The following is a 17,603-nucleotide window of genomic DNA, read 5'->3' as shown; positions in this document are numbered from 1 at the left end:
AACTGTCCTTTCATTCACTCAGAATCTGGGCAGCAAAGAGGGTGCTGTTTAATTGGGTCCCTGCTCCAAACCACAACAGACTGACCCCCTTTGGGAGCTTCACAGTCAAGACTCAGAATCCTGCTCGATATGATTTAGTAAATTGTGATGCAGACGCTGATCAGAGCAGGAGCTGTTGCGGAACTTGTCCAGCTTCATACGGTCCACCCACCATGTCTCCCCTTCTCCTTCCATCCCATCAGTTGGTCCTTTCTGTGTTTCCCTTTTCTTTTCTCTCTTCTGCCTGAGACCTCTGGGTACTGCTTAGCTCAAACAATAGTCATAAGACCTGCTCCAGACCCCTCATCTCAAGGAAGTGCAGGTAGCAGGCACTGATGGAGCTGTCAAGACGCACACCCTGTTGTAAAGAGCACAGAGCTCTGCTCCGCAAAACATAAGGGCACTGGAGGAGACCATAATTTCATGTGACTACTCAGGTGACGATGGCTTTTAAATGTTTTCTGTTTTATTTTCTTTTGTGAGCACAGGGAGAACAAACAGAAAAGGAACAAGTTGGAAGGTGACACAGAGAGGCTGACGGAAAGATGAGCTGAGTGGACATGATAAAATCTGGATGCAGGAGCGAAGGAGGTACACTGCATGTGACCCTGGTGACATCTGTACCTTAACAGCGTCTTCTGTTTGGGTTCCTGTGCTAAGGCTGGCAGTGCTCTCATGGGGAAGCAGTGGTCCCTGTTATGGTGCACTTGTGAGTCTTGTCTCCCCAGTGACTGTGTGAGCTGTTGGAGAAAAGGGCCACATCTAATGCTTCTGTATCCTTCACATCACTTTATCGTCCAGACGCTCAAATCCTTACTGACTGTCAACAAAACACTTGCCTGTACCCTCAACACCTAACAACCAACAACTGACTGGATTGTGGAGGGAACCCAGTGCTTGCATACTTCATCTCACTTAATCTTCCCAAGAACTTAATGAAGGAGGCGTAAACAGTTTAATATTAATATTAGTAGTAGTAACTTTTTGGTGAGCACTGCTGGGTATTGGGCCTGGTAACTTACACACATCATCCTTATTCCTCACAGCCACCTTCCAAGGTGGGTATTGTTTTTTTTCTCAAGGCAGGCATTAATAAACACATTTTACAAAGTTGGAAAGAAACAGAGATTCAAAGAAATAGCTTGCAACAGCTGTTTCAAAAAATGGAAAGAAGGGAACAGGTGAAATGGACTCTCCAGGAGTGAAAGGATTTGTATTTAATAAATGAAAGATCCAACCCCCTAAAATGATTCGTCTATCCACCAGAGATACTTAGGCATTTAATAAAAATTCTAGGTCTTTCCATCAGCACTTTTCCAAAGAACTGAGATGATCTCTTATAGCAACCACATACAAGGACACACAGATTCTCACACACTCTCTTTCTCTCCCCATGGATGCTTACCTCTTCCTCAGGACTCAGCGATGACCTCTTGCTTGGGCAGAACCCCAGCTGGCACAGACCTGCTGCGATATCCCCCAAATGGCGGCAGAAAACCAGGCTCCCCAGAGACGCGTGCTGAGCGACACTGAGGAGGGCCCTGCAGCTTGTGTACAGCCTCCGGGTTGCGCTGGGAGCAGTACTGAGACACACCACGTCCTGAACGACGGCCCCAAACTCAGTCCTGAATCTCAGAGGGACTCCAACGCCGGGCGCGAGATAGGGGCAGACACCCAAGGTCACTACAAACTGCAAAACCGACTGGACAGTCTTTTGCTGGGAGATGCTAAGCGTGTCCGGGCTCAGGGCAGGAGCAGTTTCTGGAGTCTTCGGGTTGGGTTTACCTGGATTGAAATCAGCTGCCAGGCAGAGCATGGTTTCCTTCAAGCACAGCAGCAGCAGTAAGGTCTGGGAGGTAAAACGCCAGGTGACATCCACAGAGTCTTGCGGCCATTCTGCCTCATTAGCAATTTCATCCCGTAGGAGTTTCAGTATCTTCCAGTGAGGATCTTTCAGAAACTTGTCCTCCAAAGCAGACAGGTTAGATTTTAAAGTAGCCAACAGGATATCATGTTTCGTGCTCTGCAGTGAATTTGAGCCTGATCCTTCTGAAGAAAAATCAATCAAATTACATACATGGAAAACAAACTGTGCTTCCCTCCGTGAGGAATGCCTTGCCCACTCCAGTTCATCTTCTGAAGCCTGACTCAGATGTCATTACTTCTAGAAACAGGGCCCCCAACTGGGCCTCCCCAGCCAAGGCAGAATTCAAGACCACATTTCCTGCCTTACCACAGCACTTTGCGTGTAGTTAGAATTACGCACATAACACATTATATTGGGTTAGCCAAAAAATTCATTTGGGTTTTTGATAGCATCCTGTGGAAAGACCTGAGAGAACTTTTTGGCCAACCTAATACTTCATGGAGTTTGTTTCCATTCCCCACACGTTCTGAGGGGACAGGGTGCTTGCTGCCCCAGAACCAAGAGGCCAGATCTTAATCAACTTACTGGGCTGAAACTATAGCGAGAACAGAAATCTAAAAAGGTAAACATTTACCACAGAAGGCTTATTCAAGCTGTTCTAGATCCCAGGGATAAGGCACTGAAGAAAACAAAGTCCTTTCCATCATAAAATTACAACCAGTGAGGCAGATCACAGAATATGGACATGGGATGCAAAGAAATTAATTCAATCACACACACTCCCTAGTATCTAGCCTCAATTTTTCCTGAACTCTCCCCAAATGGTCTTTACTGCCCTCTGCTGGCGAAGGACATCCTTGCTGACTCCCTCCTTGAAACGCTCCTCTCTTAGGTTCTGGGGCAGCAAGCACCCTGTCCTGGTTTTTTTCCTCCTACCTCAATGGCCATCTCGAAACATCTCCTCTACTGGCTCTTTTCCTCTACTAGATATCAAAGTGCTCCAAGGCTTGTCCTGAACTCTGGATTATCTTCCTTGACAGTCTTATTTAGGCCTAGGTCTTTAAAAATGAGCTATAAGCTGCTGCTGCTGCTGCTGCTGCTAAGTCGCTTGTCGTGTCCGACCCTGTGCGACCCCGTCAACGGCAGCCCACCAGGCTCCCTCGTCCCTGGGATCCTCCAGGCAAGAACACTGGAGTGGGTTGCCATTTCCTTCTCCAACGCGTGAAAGTGAAAAGTGAAAGTGAAGTCACTCAATCGTGTCCGACTCTTAGCGACCCCACACCCACCAGGCTCCTCCACCCATGGGATTTTCCAGACAAGAGTACTGTAGTGGGGTGCCATCGCCTTCTCCGGAGCTATAAGCTAACAGCTTCCAAACTTACATGCCTGGCCCACGACTACTTAGAGCCCATGATTCTAAGTTTCAGAGACATATTTCCAACTGCTGAATGAAATCTCCACTTGGATATTTCTTAGGCTTTTCAAATTTAACAAATTACTGACTCTCACAGGTACCTTACACTCCTAAGTACAATCTAACCTGGTTACCAACTGGTAACATCTCCACCTTTTTCTTTTATCCAACCCATCGCCAAGTCTTTCCTGTTCTGCTTACAAATCATTCTCAAATTTATTCATTTTTATCCATCTCACGACTACAACCTTTGTCGAAGCCATTGACATCTTTAAACTGAAGTACATCAGAACCCTCTTGCCTGGCTTCCCTACTTTCACTCTCCCAAAAATTTACTTTTCACACATCAGATCCTCTTAATATTTAAAACAGATTTCTCTTGAGAATTCCCTGGCAGTCTAGTGGTTCCCAATACTGGAGCACGGGTTCAACCCCTAGCCGGGGAACAACCTAAGATTCCCACATGCCACGTGGTATGGTCAAAAATTAAAAATAAATAAATAATAAAATAGATTTCTCTTGGTAGAAGCATGCACACACATTCCTGACATATATACACCTAAAAGCGGAAATGCTGAGACACAGATATCCGGAATCTCAATCTAAATATTATCTCCTCAGAGGCGGCCTTCCTTGACCACTCTAAAAGCCATCCCCCACACTCTTAACTCTGTGATAACACCCAATTTCTTTCCTCTATAATACTTATCATAATCAGTAATTATTTTATTGCTATTTACTTTCTTTCTTCTCTATTAGAATTTAAACTTAACGACAGTGGGTACTACATCTCTCTTGTTTGGTGGGTGCTTTGCACAGCTGACATAAAGTAAGCCCCAAACAAGTTATCTGTAGTTGATTGAGTAAAAGAATGAGTGAAGAGTGCTAATAACGATCTCCTCAGAACTCCTATAAGACCAAGCCTCTCACAGATAACTATCAACTCTGAACAAAGAGAAAAAAGCAAATAGCTGAAGATGCCTGAAGGTGATGAAAGGGAACAAAAACTAGAGAAGGCACCCAGGAGGAAAAAAACAGCACTGAAGAAGCCTCCTGCTTTTCAGTCTGGCATTAGGTCTTTGCATACCAAAAACATGAGAAGAATTTCATCTTACTGACTTGAGAACCAAAGCACAGAATTCAGGGCAACTACAGCAGGTAGAAAATAAGAAATTTCAGAAAGTATAGAACCAGAGAGGAAGAGCTCCCAGTTCTGCATTCAGTCAGTTCAGTTCAGTCGCTCAGTCGTGTCCGACGACTCTTTGCAACCCCATGGCCTGCAGCACGCCAGGCTTCCCTATCCATCACCAACTGCCAGAGCTTGCTCAAACTCATGTCCATCGAGTCAGTGATGCCACCCAACCATCTAATACAAACTGCTTAAATCTGTGGCTACTCTTTGCACTAAGCATCTATGGGAAGCACTTCACATACCTCGGCTAAAACGGAAAGAACTGAAAAGAGCTGCTGCCCATTGCAGAAGAGACAGAGCCTAGAGTATGAAGCAGCCAAATGAACTGCCTACTTCAGGGAACTCCCTGGTGATCCAGTGGTTAGGGCTCAGCACTTTCACTGCCGTAGGCCCAAGTCTGATTCCGAGTCAGGGAACTATAATCCCACGTCATATGGCATCGCAAAAAAAAAAAAAAAAATGCCTACTTTAAAACAAAACCAAGCCAAAGAAGATCAATCTTCTCCAGAGGACTGCAACGGAATCTAGAGTTTCGACAGAATATCCTTCATGATGTCAATGATACAATCCAAAAGTCCTAGGCCAGATAAAGAAACATGAAAATGTGATTCACCTCAAGAGAAAGACAATCAAGTAGAGACTGATCCGAGATGACCCAGGTGTCAGACTGAGCAGACAAAGATTCTCAAGCAACTCTTATAACTGTGTTCAAGCATGTGATGGAAAATACTCATTATGAATGAACAAAATACAGACTCTCAGCAAAAAAGTAGCAAGTATTTTTTAAAAACCCAAATGAAAATACTAGAATTTAAAAACAAAATATCTGAATTTTTTAAAAAACTCAATGGATGGACTTAACAGCTTTGAGATGACCCCCCCCAAATACATACCCCTAGAAATTATCCAATCTGAACAACAAAGAAAAAAAGATTTTATAGAAACAGAGCCTTAGTATCTGTGAACACCATCAAATGATGTATTTGGTTTTTTTTTTTCAAATGATGTATTTGTAATAAAATAGAGCGTAACTAGAATAAAACGAGAGAAAATGAAGCACAAAAGGATGTGAAGAAATAATGATCAAAATTTTCCAAAATGTAGTGAAGAAACAAATTTACAGATTGAGTAAGCTCAGTGATGCCCAATCAGGATAAGTAGAAAGAAAATCACATCTAGGCATATTATAGTCAATCACTGAAATCAGATAACGATCACACTGATAGAGGGCAGAAATAAACACAATACTGTAAAGCAATCATCCTCCAATTAAAAATAAATAAATTAAAAATTAGACAAAGAGAAAATCTTGAAAGTAGTCAGAAAAAAGCAGTCAGCATAGGAGACGAATGCTATGAATGACTGTGAACTCACAAGCAATGACTTAAAAAGATAATGGAAAACATTGAAGTGGTAACAGGGTAAAAAACAAACAAAAAACAACAACCACCACCTGATGTGATGACAGGAGAAAAAAAACCCACCTATCAAGTCTCAATGCTATATCCAATAAAAAGTAACCTTCAAAAATGAAAGAAAAAGGAAGAAAAACTAAGATAACTGACTGCCAGCAGATCTGGAACACAAACAAATGCTAAAGGAAGTTCTTCAAGCTGAAGGAAAACAGTACTAGATGGAAACTTGGATCTTCAGGAGGAAGGAAAAGCATCAGAAATGGTAAATATGTGGCTAAATATAAAAGATTCATTTGTTTCCTCTTTTATTTAAATATATATAACTGTCTAAAGTAAAATCTATAAAACTGTATTATGGGGTTTATATCTTATATAGATACAATAAACATGAAAACTATAGTATAAAAGCCAAAAGGGGTGGAAGGCTATGAAAGAACCCTCACAGTTACAAGGTTTTCATGTGTCCTATGAAGTGGTATAAGACAAATTCTAAGCAGATTGTGAAAAATTACGATGTATATTGTAATTCTAAGACGACTACTAAAAATGTAAAGCAAAATGGTGGGTTATAATAAAATGCTGAAAACATAAATGAAATCAAACAACAATAGATTTCAAAACTAAAGTTAATATATCTTCTAAGAAAGATGCAACTGATGATAACTAAAAGGGTGTTCAACAATACATTATTTATAATGGTGTAAAATTAGAAATACATGTTGAGTAAATTATAGTTTACCTGTATCTAACATACTGTATTTTATATGTAACATTTGTTTTGCTTATTATCATCTCTCCACCAATGAGAACAAAAATTCCTTGAGGACAAGGATATTGCTGTTTTGTTCACTGCTGTGTTCTCCTTGCCTGGAACAAGGCCTGTCTGACACAGTAGCTGTTCAAAATAAGCAGTTATTTATTGAATGAATGAATGAATGACGGATGGATTATTTGAAGCCATTATACTATGGTGAACATTATTCAATGACATGTTCACTGAAAATATTCTCAAGTGAACAGAGCATGAAATACTACATGGGGAAAAGATATGAACAGTTTACAGAAAAAGAAATGCAAATTGCTCTTAAACATGAACATATGATCAACCTTGCTCCTAAGAGAAAAGTAAATTAAAACTATACTGAAATATCACTTCCCGTCTATCAAGTGGCTAAAATCCAAATGTTTTTATAACACATTGTGTGCTTTGGGGAAACACACACTTTCATACATGGCTGGTAAGAGACTAAAATGGTACATTCCCTAAGAAGAGAAATTTGGCAATATCTAACAAAATTATATAGGCATTTAACCATCGGCCCAGCAATCCCTCTTTTAAGAGTCTATCCTATAGATAGATACACAGGCAAAAATGCAAAGTGACATACACACAAAGCGTCTCACTGCCATACTGCTAGATATGCAGCAGTAGGGAAGGGATGGGGCTGAATCAAAGTGCGCTTTGTCTTGCAGAAGCTAACCCTTAAATTGCACCAGGTGTCTCCAAAAGGTTACAAAACATCCAACAAGACACTGGAGTGCAAGCAAACACTCAAGCACCTGTTTGCTTTCAGTTTTGGGCCACCTAGAGTAACCGCTGCCTCTTTATAATGCTTACAGATAATCATGCCTACCCTTTCATGAATATGCATGCCTCCCAGGCTTAAAACTACCCTGGTCCAGTGGTTAAGGGAGATGGTGCTTTGAGGCCTATTTAACACAGAACAAACCTGACTCCATATTGGGTCTCTTCCTCTAGCTCTAATCTTTGTGCCCTAGGACCTGAAATACACACCATAGCCTTTTCTCTACCTCCTAGGTTTGACCTTTAAAGGTGTAACTCTTTTCCACTTATACAGAGATAAAAAGTTGCAGAAAAAATAACATTTCTCTCCATTGGAGGTTTATAGGAACATCATGGCTAGATCAACAACTGCGCCAATTCTGCAACAAGCCAAACCCTATCCCCTTTTAGTAAAAAAGAAGCCTGAATTCTAACTAGGTTAAGATGGTTTCCTGGTACCACCATCTTCTCAGTCTGCTGGCTTTCCAGGTAAAGTTGTTATTTTTTGCCCCAATACCTGTCCCCCAATTTACTGTCCTGTCCTGGTAGAGCAGTGAACAGTAATAGCTTGAACTTGGTAACACTATCTCCCTGACTCCTTACTTGTAATAAATGCTTCTACTTTAAGAAAGTACTTGGTGTGTTCACTAAGGACCCCAAACCCACTGAGTCTGGTAAAAGTATTTTTTTATATTAACAAATGGCTTAAAACAACCCAAATATCATTCATAGAGAACTGATGAATAAACAGTGGCATATTCACATAATGGAATACTATACAGCTGTAAAAGGGAAAGAGGAAGATTTCCACGTACCACTATGCAGCTATCTCTAAGGCATACCGAATTTTAAAAGGTATAGAAGAATGTATATAGTATGCTAACTTTTGTGTTAGAATGGGAAGGTACACAGATTATTTTTATTTTTTAAAAGTAGTGGAAGAACAAATTAAAAATTCAGTATAATGAACCGTCTATACAGAAACAGAAAATAATCAGTGGGAGTAGACAAGGATAAATGTATCCAGTTTTGGAGTTTTCCTCTTAAAGCACTGAATGTTTCTCATGAGCTTCAAAGGTGGTGCTACCAGTAAAGAATCCGCCTGCCAATGCAGGAGATGCAGGAGACATGGGTTCAATCCCTGGGTCGGGAAGATCCCCTGGAGCAGGAAATAGTAACCCACTCCAGTACTCTCCCCTGGAAAATTCCAGGTACAGAGAAACCTGGTGGGCCACAGTCCATGGGGTCACAAAGAACTAGACACGACTGAGCACACGACGTTTTTCATAGTTTTAAAAAAGAAAAATCAAAAAGAAAATTCAAAATATTCCTAAAGATAAAAAACAAATGAACCTAAAAATTCTATATTTTATGTCCAAGGTTGCCAAAATACAAGCTACAGGTCAAATCTGGCCCTTCACCTATTTCCACAAATAAAGTTTTACTGGAACACAGTCATGCTCATTTATTTACATATTACATATGGCTGCTTTCGAGCTATGATGGCAAATGTGAAAAGCTGTAACAGAGACAGTATGGATCACAAAGCCCAAAATATTTACTGCTTGCTTTTTACAGAAAAAATGTTCCAGCTCTTTCTCTAAACCAAATTAGCAGCATAACCACACATATTTCAAATGACTTGAAATATAGAACTTTGTACATCCTGAGGGCAAAAACAAACAAAATCCCTTAGAAACAGTAGGTTTGTTGATGATAGTAATGTTGGACTTTTTATTGTAAAAAATTATATGTATGTGTGAGTATATATGAATATGTGACTATATATTTGCATGCATATATATATATATAAAGTAAGTAAATAACTGTATTAACTTTATTAGGAATCAATATTTACAGGTAAGGGAAAAGAAATACAAAGATGAAAATATAAAATACAGTAAAGAAGAATGGCTAGGTGGACAAACACATGTTAAAGAGTCTAGGTCATGGTTACGAGTTTTCATGGTAAAATTTCTTCAACTTTTCTATAAGTTTAAAATTTTTCTTAATGAAATGTTAGGAAAAATTTAAACTCTGTAACATTTCATTTTAATTTGGAATATCAGTAGGAACTTTCAATTTGCTTTTTTTTGTTTTCTTAAAATCCACATATTTCCCAGCTCTAATCATTGAAAAAGTCTGGAAGCAATGACATTTCAGTGGCAATAAATATTACTAGCGTCCATTTTATGGTCCCTAAATATCACTTATTCTTAAAAGAATTGCGTTCAAGCATTGAGCAAGAAATGTATAAGATGAATCTGAATATCTTATGTCTTAAAGCAAAGAAGCAATCAAGACTACTAGGTCACATCAAAGAGTCCAACAGCTAACTTGAATGACTCCCACAGGCCACAGATGGAACAATTAAGAGTATCAAGAATAATCACTACAATAAATTGAAATATATATATACAAAAACATGATTACATAATAAAACAAAACCAAAAAATATCACTCCGTTGGCTAAATTTGGAGACTAAGACACTAACGTATGTTTCTGAAAACTGATGGATAAAAGAACAGGATGAACCTAACTATGAAAACTTATGTGTGTGTGCCTCAGTACACACATAGAAAAAGATCTCAAAAGCTATACTTCAAAGTGTTAACAGTGATGATCTCTGGATGGTAGGACTTTGGGTGATTTTTCTTTTTTGCTTCATTAAAATTTTTTTCAGAGTGAATATGTGTTGTTTCTGTACTAAAAATATATTTTAAGGTTAGAAAACAGGATGTAGTATATGAGATCATTTTTGTAAACAAATTATACATATATATATATATATCTCCAAAACGTAATCTCTGGATTGTGGGATTAAGGTCATTTTAATTTTCTTCTTTTAGCTTCTCTAATTTTTTTTTAAAGCTTTACTATAAGTAATATTAACTACTTCTATGAAAAGAAAAAGGAACAATAACATTTAAAAATGTTATTCAATTTAGTGAGAATCACTAAAATAGTGAGAATCAGAAGAGTAAGATTTTTCAGGACTTCTCTAAGACTGTTCAGGGCAAGTGTTCTGACTCACTGGCATGAATATCTGTTGTCTTTAAGTAATGTACACCTAAACAGGAAATGAGTGCTTTCATAGCTTGTTGCCACTAATGATTAAGATCAATAAACAATCTCTAAGTAACTTCCTGTGACTTTATAAGATCTTGGAACTTAAACATGGGACACAAAGAAAGTGATTAACAAAAGCTACTAGCCCTTTTTTCTTAAGAGCCCCTTATAAAGTGGTCTCCTCTGCCCTCTTCTGGTGATAGAAATAAAAGCTACTTGAAAATAAACACAGCATTCTGAGAGCAGCAGTTCTCAAAAGTGGGGTACAGGGTCTCAGGTTTTGAGGGCCTCCCCAAGAATTCTCTCAGAAAATCAGCAAGGTCAAAACTATTTCCATATTAATACTAAGACAGTGCCTTTTATGTTCTCATTCTTTCTTGAGTGTACCAAGTATGAAAATTCATTGAGTTCATATTCTATATTAAAATCAACCTTTTAAGAAATTACCTCTTGTTGAGTTTTAAAGACAAATACATAGTTATCTGAAAAGATGATGGAAATTTCCTCCCTTTCCACTTAAATATATAGATGTGTGAGTCTAGATATCCATCCGTTTCAATAAAAAAACCTGTCATGACAGATTGAACACAGAAGCAAATATGAAAACCCAGCTCTCTTCTAATAAGTCAGACAGTTAAGATTTGCAAAAGTGTAATAAAACAATGCCATTCAAAAGTAAAACAATGTTACTCTTCCAACTGTTATTTCAGAAAAATATATTTTTTTATGTTAACATGTAACAGGTTTGTTACTGTTGCATTTAAATAAATTTGAGTTCTCTTAAACTCTTAATTTGTAATACAGTAAATATTGATATACATAACCCACATAAAAGCTCTTTTAAGTCCTCAACACTTTTTAAGAGTGTAGGAGTACTGAAACCAAAAAGTTTGAGATCTGTAGCCTTAAAACAAAGTTTTTCAAACTAGAGTCATCTAGTGCTTCCGTAACTTTTTGACCATTTATTTTGAGCACCAGCTGTATTGTTATTTGCTTTATTCATTTATTTCTTCAAGTTAATCTTTTTAAACTTAAATTAGTAATAGTTAACATACTATCCTAAGGGATATGTATTTAATTCAATCCTTGCACCAACCCTGTGAAGTGTGTGTGTGTGTGTGTGTGTTAGTTGCTCAGTCGTGTCCGACTCTTTGCGACCCCATGGACTGCAGCTTGCCAGGCTCTGCTGTCCATGGGGATTCTCCAGGCAAGAATACTGGAGTGGGTTGCCATTGCCTTCTCCTCTGTGAGATGTAGAGTATTATATTAATATCCTTATTTCCAGATAAGAAGACTAAGGTTAAGGCATTTGCCAGAGAGCATATTCAACTCTGGCAACCCAGTTCGAGAATCCAAGCTCTTGATCACTATTTGAAGCTTTTCAGCCTCAAAATGTTTCTCTACATACTGCCTACAACCATCCCCATCATGCTTTGGGAAATGCTCCCCTCATAAACAAAGTTATTTATTCTTCCCACCACCAATTTTAAACTCTATGCTTGTGACATTTAAAAGCAGACTTCATAATTTGTGTGGTACTTTTTAGTAAATTCAAACTGTAAAGTAAGGGACTTTACTGGTAGTCCAGTGGCTAAGATGCTGCACTCCCAATGCAGGGGGCCCAGGTTCGAGCCCTGGTCAGGGAATTAGATCCCACATGCCACAAGAAAGATCAAAGATTCTGCATGACACCACCATATATATATTTGGTGCAGCCAAATATATATATGTGATACAGCTTCATCATATACAAATTACCAAAATTACAGCCCCCCAGTTCAGTTCAGTTCAGTTCAGTTCAGTCACGTCCGACTCTTTCCGACCCTGTGAATTGCAGCACACCAGGCCTCCCTGTCCATCACCAACTCCTGGAGTTCACTCAAACTCATGTCCATCAAGTCGGTGATGCCATCCAGCCATCTCATCCTCTATCGGACCCTTCTCCTCCTGCCCCCAATCCCTCCCAGCATCAGAGTCTTTTCCAATGAGTCAACTCTTCTCATGAGGTGGCCAAAGCGCCCCAACCACCACATAATTCAATTTTAATGACTGAGTTCAATGAACATATATTTAGTCTGGCAAGTTATCATTATTTTTTTTAGGAAAACTACTGCTAAAATGCTGGGAAAGATCAAGGGCGAGAAGTGGGGAACAGAGGATGAGACAATTGGATGGCATTATCAACTCAATGGACATGAGTTTGAGCAAATTCCGGGAGGTAGTGAAGGACAGAGAAGCCTGGCATGCTGCAGTTCACGGCATCACAAACAGTCAGACACAACTTAGCAACTGAACAACTGCTGAGATGACCTCAAGCAAAACTTCACTAAAACTGACAACCCCTTTCCAATTCTGTTTAACACACTTCCTAATAAGGGAAGTGGAGCTATTACTCCTACTTGCCCCACAACTGAGAACAGAAATGGAAGGCAGGTGAAGAGAAAATACTTAATCCTGTAGATCTTTTAATAGCTCAAAAGGGAAAGACTCAGTATCTTCCTTCCTTCCTGTCTATTCAATTACCATCTAGACTGAATTCTCCTTCCTCTTGTATCCTTCCACAGCTCCTTCCTCAGATAACTCCTAACTAACTAACCAACTGCTACCTGTACCCTCCATTCACCACTAGTATTAATATTATCTGCTATGTTGAATATATTGGCCTGTATGCGGAGTGGGGCTTCCTCATGGGCTCAGGAGTAAAAAAAAAAAAAAAAATTGTCTCCTGCAGTGCAGGAGACACAGTGATCCCTGGGTTGGGAAGATCTCCTAGAGGAGGAAATGGCAACCCGCTCCAGTGTTCTTGCCTTGGAAATACCACTGACAGAGGAGCCTGGCAGGCTACAGTCCAAAGGGTCTCAAAGAATTGGACACAACTGAGCGACTGAGTACACTATATTTGGAGTACCATCTCCCCAAACAAGATACTTGAGAGCACAAGTTGTTAAATAATATTTCTATCTCCAAAAATCACTGGGGACAGAATACTACATACAGTTGACTCTCAGTAAATATTACCTCACAAGCAGTCAATTGAAAGACCAAAAGAAGTTAAACTAGCTGGAGGTACTTTTAGCAAATACTTTCATCTTGTCTCAACACCCTCTGTCCATCAGGAACATATGAATACTTACTACACACAGGTATTTTTGTAATTCCTTCAGCAGCTGATATGATAAAAGAAAACAGCAGAAAGATTCACACAAGATAACCTATTCACACAACATAACCGAGTCTTTCTGTGAAAATAATATCATTTTACCAAATTATTCTTTTTCAAATAATAATGCTTGATTTCTCTTAAGCTAAATGAATACATGTAGAAACTCCACCACATACTCTGTTAGAGAGGGTCTTCCAAAAACGAAGTGTGCGTGCTTTGTGACAGATGACTACTTCCAGACTATTTAACTTATTTAATCCCTGTCCTCACTAATGTTCTAGATAGTTGCAGTTGCTAGACAAGCAACCTCTCCACTAACAAGTTAAAAATGTATTTTGCAGTTTAATTCTTCACTGTGGCAAAGTAGTATATATAGTTCCATACTACAGTTGAAGGCATCTGAAATTCAAATCCTAACTCTACCACTTAGGAGACTGGCATTGGGCAATTTCCAATATACCTGAGCCTTGGTTCCTTCATCTGTAAAATGGAATACAAGTAATACCTATATCATGGAATTGTTGTGAGGATAAAAAGATCCATACATAAATAGCACACTATAGGGGTTGACACGTAGCAGGCACTCAATTAGCTTTTTTTTTTTTTTTTTTTCCTTTTTGCTCACTATTCTCAGCTGGTGGATCTTAGTTCCCCCACCAGGGATTGACTGGGGCCCTCCACAGTGAAACCAGGGAGTCCTAACCACTGGACTGGCAGGGAATTCCCCCTACTAGCTTTCACTTGCCCCTAGTATGATACACTTACTGTTTCCCGACTTTTCTAAGTTTGGGGTGGAGGTGGGGCAATCTCAAAATGTGAGACTGGGAACATAACCTTCCCGTACCTTACCTTCCTCACCCTACAAACCCCTTCCTCCAAATTGTACACTCTAATTTAAAGTAGGGCCCTATTTCATATGTATCTTCCCCAAAGCTCCAGATAACATCAGAGGCTCCATACTGAATAATCTGCTTTGGTCTGACAAGAGGGTTCGGTAGACTTCGGTTCTAAGTTCGTGTTCTGCCTCTAACCTGACCATCTGATCTTGATCAGGTTATTTATTCTCTTTAATGAGCCAGGGGTATCCTCAGGAGTAAAAGGATCCTTTGAGTGCCAGGCTACACCACTCCCAAGGTCCCTTCTGATTCTAAACTGGGAAAGATTAAAAGTGACTGTAAATCTCTAAATCCTCTCCCCCAAACGCAGCTCAAACGTCACTGCTTCCTCTGGACTCCTTGGCACTCTGTACAAATGTCCAGTGTCCACATCAGACCCTGCGCTCTCAAGAAGCTCGGACCTCTTTGAGGCAGCTCTGGGAGACTCTCTGAGGCTGTGGTTGCAGTCTGCACAGAGCTGCAGTAAGGACGGATGAGAACACGTACCCACGGTGCTTAACACAGTGTCTGGCCCAAGGTAACCGCTCGAGATACTTCGGCTAGTATCAATATTCAACGGTTCCCATCCCTCCTTGAACCTCGGTTTCCTCAAGGGTAAAATGACGCTGGACAGACCCTGCCCAAAGGCCCCAGGTGCAGCCCGGCGCCGAATTCCGTCCTCTCACCTCCCGGGCTCAGCAGCAGCTTCAACGCCTCCAAAATCTGCTCCAGACCACACTTTTCCAGAACCCTGCTGCCAGGAGCCTGAGTGACCGCCGCCATGACTGAAGCTCTACTGGCGAGCTGCGCATGCGCCTCAGCGGAACGGTGCCGCTGCCGGGTGGCGCGTGGCCGACGCACTAGGGGCGGGATCGACTCGGCTGGGAACGCCCCCTTTGGGAAAAAATGTTTTTCTCTCGCCACCTGTATTTCCTTGGGGTAGGGGAAGTAAAAATAGCTAACGCAAACTGTCAACGTGCACGACTTGAGAAACTCAACGTGATTAACTTCTGTATAAAGGATGAGAAGTAGTTTATAAAATAATATGAATTTTATTCAGTATGAAAACATTTGGTCATCAAAACACTGAAGTAGTGAAGTAATCAGATGATGCACCTTCTTATAATGAAGTTCGGTATGTAAAATAATACTCAAATTGTTTAACTTCTTCAGTAGTGATATTTGTGCTTCCCTGGTAGTTCAGACGGTAAAGCGTCTGCCTAGAATGTGGGAGTCCCGGGTTCGATCCCTGGGTCGGGAAGATCCCCTGGAGAAGGAAATGGCAACCCACTCCAGTATTCATGCCTGGAAAATCCCGTGGACTGAGGAGCCTGGTGGGCTCCAGTCCATGGGGTTGCAAAGAGTCGGACACGACTGAGCGACTTCACTTCACTTCAGTGATATTTAAAAATAACTGCTAAACACACACACCTATTGCAAATAGCTGCAAATATTGTTCTTGATATGATTTCTTAAATGGACTAAGTACTGCTGCTGCTGCTAAGTCGCTTCAGTCGTGTCCGACTCTTGTGCGACTCCATAGACGGCAGCCCATCAGGCTCCCCCATCCCTGGGATTCTCCAGGCAAGAACACTGGAGTGGGTTGCCATTTCCTTCCCCAATGCATGAAAGTGAAAAGCGAAAGTGAACTCTCTCAGTCGTGTCCGACTCTTAGCGACCTCATGGACTGCAGCCCACCAGGCTCCTCCATCCATGGGATTTTCCAGGCAAGAGTACTGGAGTGGGGTGCCATTGCCTTCTCTCTTTGCTCTATTCAGACATCCCTGGAAAATTCAGTGTTTGTTAAAATCGTGCCACATCAGAATTGTGTTAATATGTAAAACAGAATGGGTTGGAGATATATCATCACTAACAACTTTTCCACTTACAGAAATCTTGGTGGGACATTCAAAATTCATATTGTCTGAAAGAAAGTGAAAGTGAAGTTGCTCGGTCATGTCTGACTCTTTGCTACCCCATGGACTGTAGACCACCCGGCTTCTCCATCCATGGAATTTTCCAGGCATGAGTGCTGGAGTGGGTGGCCATTTCCTTCTCCAGGGGATCTTCCCAACCCAGGGATTGAACCCGGGTCTCCCGCATTGCAGGCAGACGCTTTACCATCTGAGCCAACAGGGAATGGCATGCTAGAAATCAAGGACAATGTTTCTGAGGGCAAGACTACCATGCCTGCCTCTCCTTTCATTAAAAGTCAGTAACCTTGCCTACCATTGTCACAACTGGCTCCAACACCCACTCTGTGAGACTGCGCCCAAGAGGCTGTCCTGCTTCTTTTTGAGATCCTTTGAGTTAGCCTGACGTCATGACTGATGACTGCTCTTCAGTACTTAGCTGCTGAAAGCCTTGGGAAATGGGATGTGCTCCATATGCAAGACCATGCCACTGGGGGAAGAAATGGTTCATTTAACTCTCTCCTCCATGAGTCAGGCCCCTTCCTAGTCACTCCCATTTCTCTGGACTCCAGCCCTATGTCATCACAGCCATTTCCTACTCTCAAAGGTAACAGAATCATTTTCACGAGGCTATCTTGGGGAATCAAAGTGATACTGTTCTCAAGTATTTAGCAATGTCTGCCACACAAGGAATGCTTAATAAAGTGCACCTGGATCTTCATCTCTTCCTTAAATAAAACCTGCTAAAACACCTTTAAACTGGAAACTACATTTTTCAAAAAATATTTATTTATTTGGCTGCACCAGGTCTTAGTTGTGGCAGGTGGGATCTTTAGTTGCAGCATGTGGGATCTAGTTTCCTGACCAAGGATCAAACTCAAGCCTCCTGCATTGGCAACACAGAGTGTTAGCCACTGGACTGCCAGGGAAACCCCACCCAGCCTTGCTTCTTTCTATCCCTCCGTGCAACCCACAGTAGCTTCCCCCTGACAAAGAGATTTTATTGGTTTCATCACATACCACATGGATGGATATCCTTCAAATAAATTGACCTTAGAAACACAGTTTCCCTTTCCCCCTATTCAGTCCCA

The 17,603-nt window shown here is 40.7% G+C and overlaps 1 protein-coding gene across 3 annotated transcripts in view; it reads right to left on the bottom strand.

Moving 5' to 3' along the window:
* The window catches only part of TANGO6 (transport and golgi organization 6 homolog), a 181,595-nt gene extending 166,210 nt beyond the window's left edge, over window positions 1–15,385 (bottom strand). For 2 of the 3 annotated variants that reach the window (XM_018062193.1, XM_018062195.1), the window contains exons 1-2: window positions 15,286–15,385; window positions 1,445–2,088 (exon numbers count right to left, since the gene is read on the bottom strand). In XM_018062193.1, coding sequence (XP_017917682.1) covers window positions 1,445–2,088; window positions 15,286–15,382 — 741 coding nt within the window. In that variant the 5' untranslated portion in view covers window positions 15,383–15,385. The remainder of the gene's footprint in view (window positions 1–1,444; window positions 2,089–15,285) is intronic. The other variant, XM_018062194.1, reaches the window with a different exon arrangement.

This window comes from Capra hircus, chromosome 18 (assembly GCF_001704415.2).
Source record: "Capra hircus breed San Clemente chromosome 18, ASM170441v1, whole genome shotgun sequence".
NCBI lineage: Eukaryota > Metazoa > Chordata > Mammalia > Artiodactyla > Bovidae > Capra > Capra hircus.
Note: the sequence above shows the minus strand (reverse complement) of the source record. Positions and strands in the feature narration are given on the sequence as shown.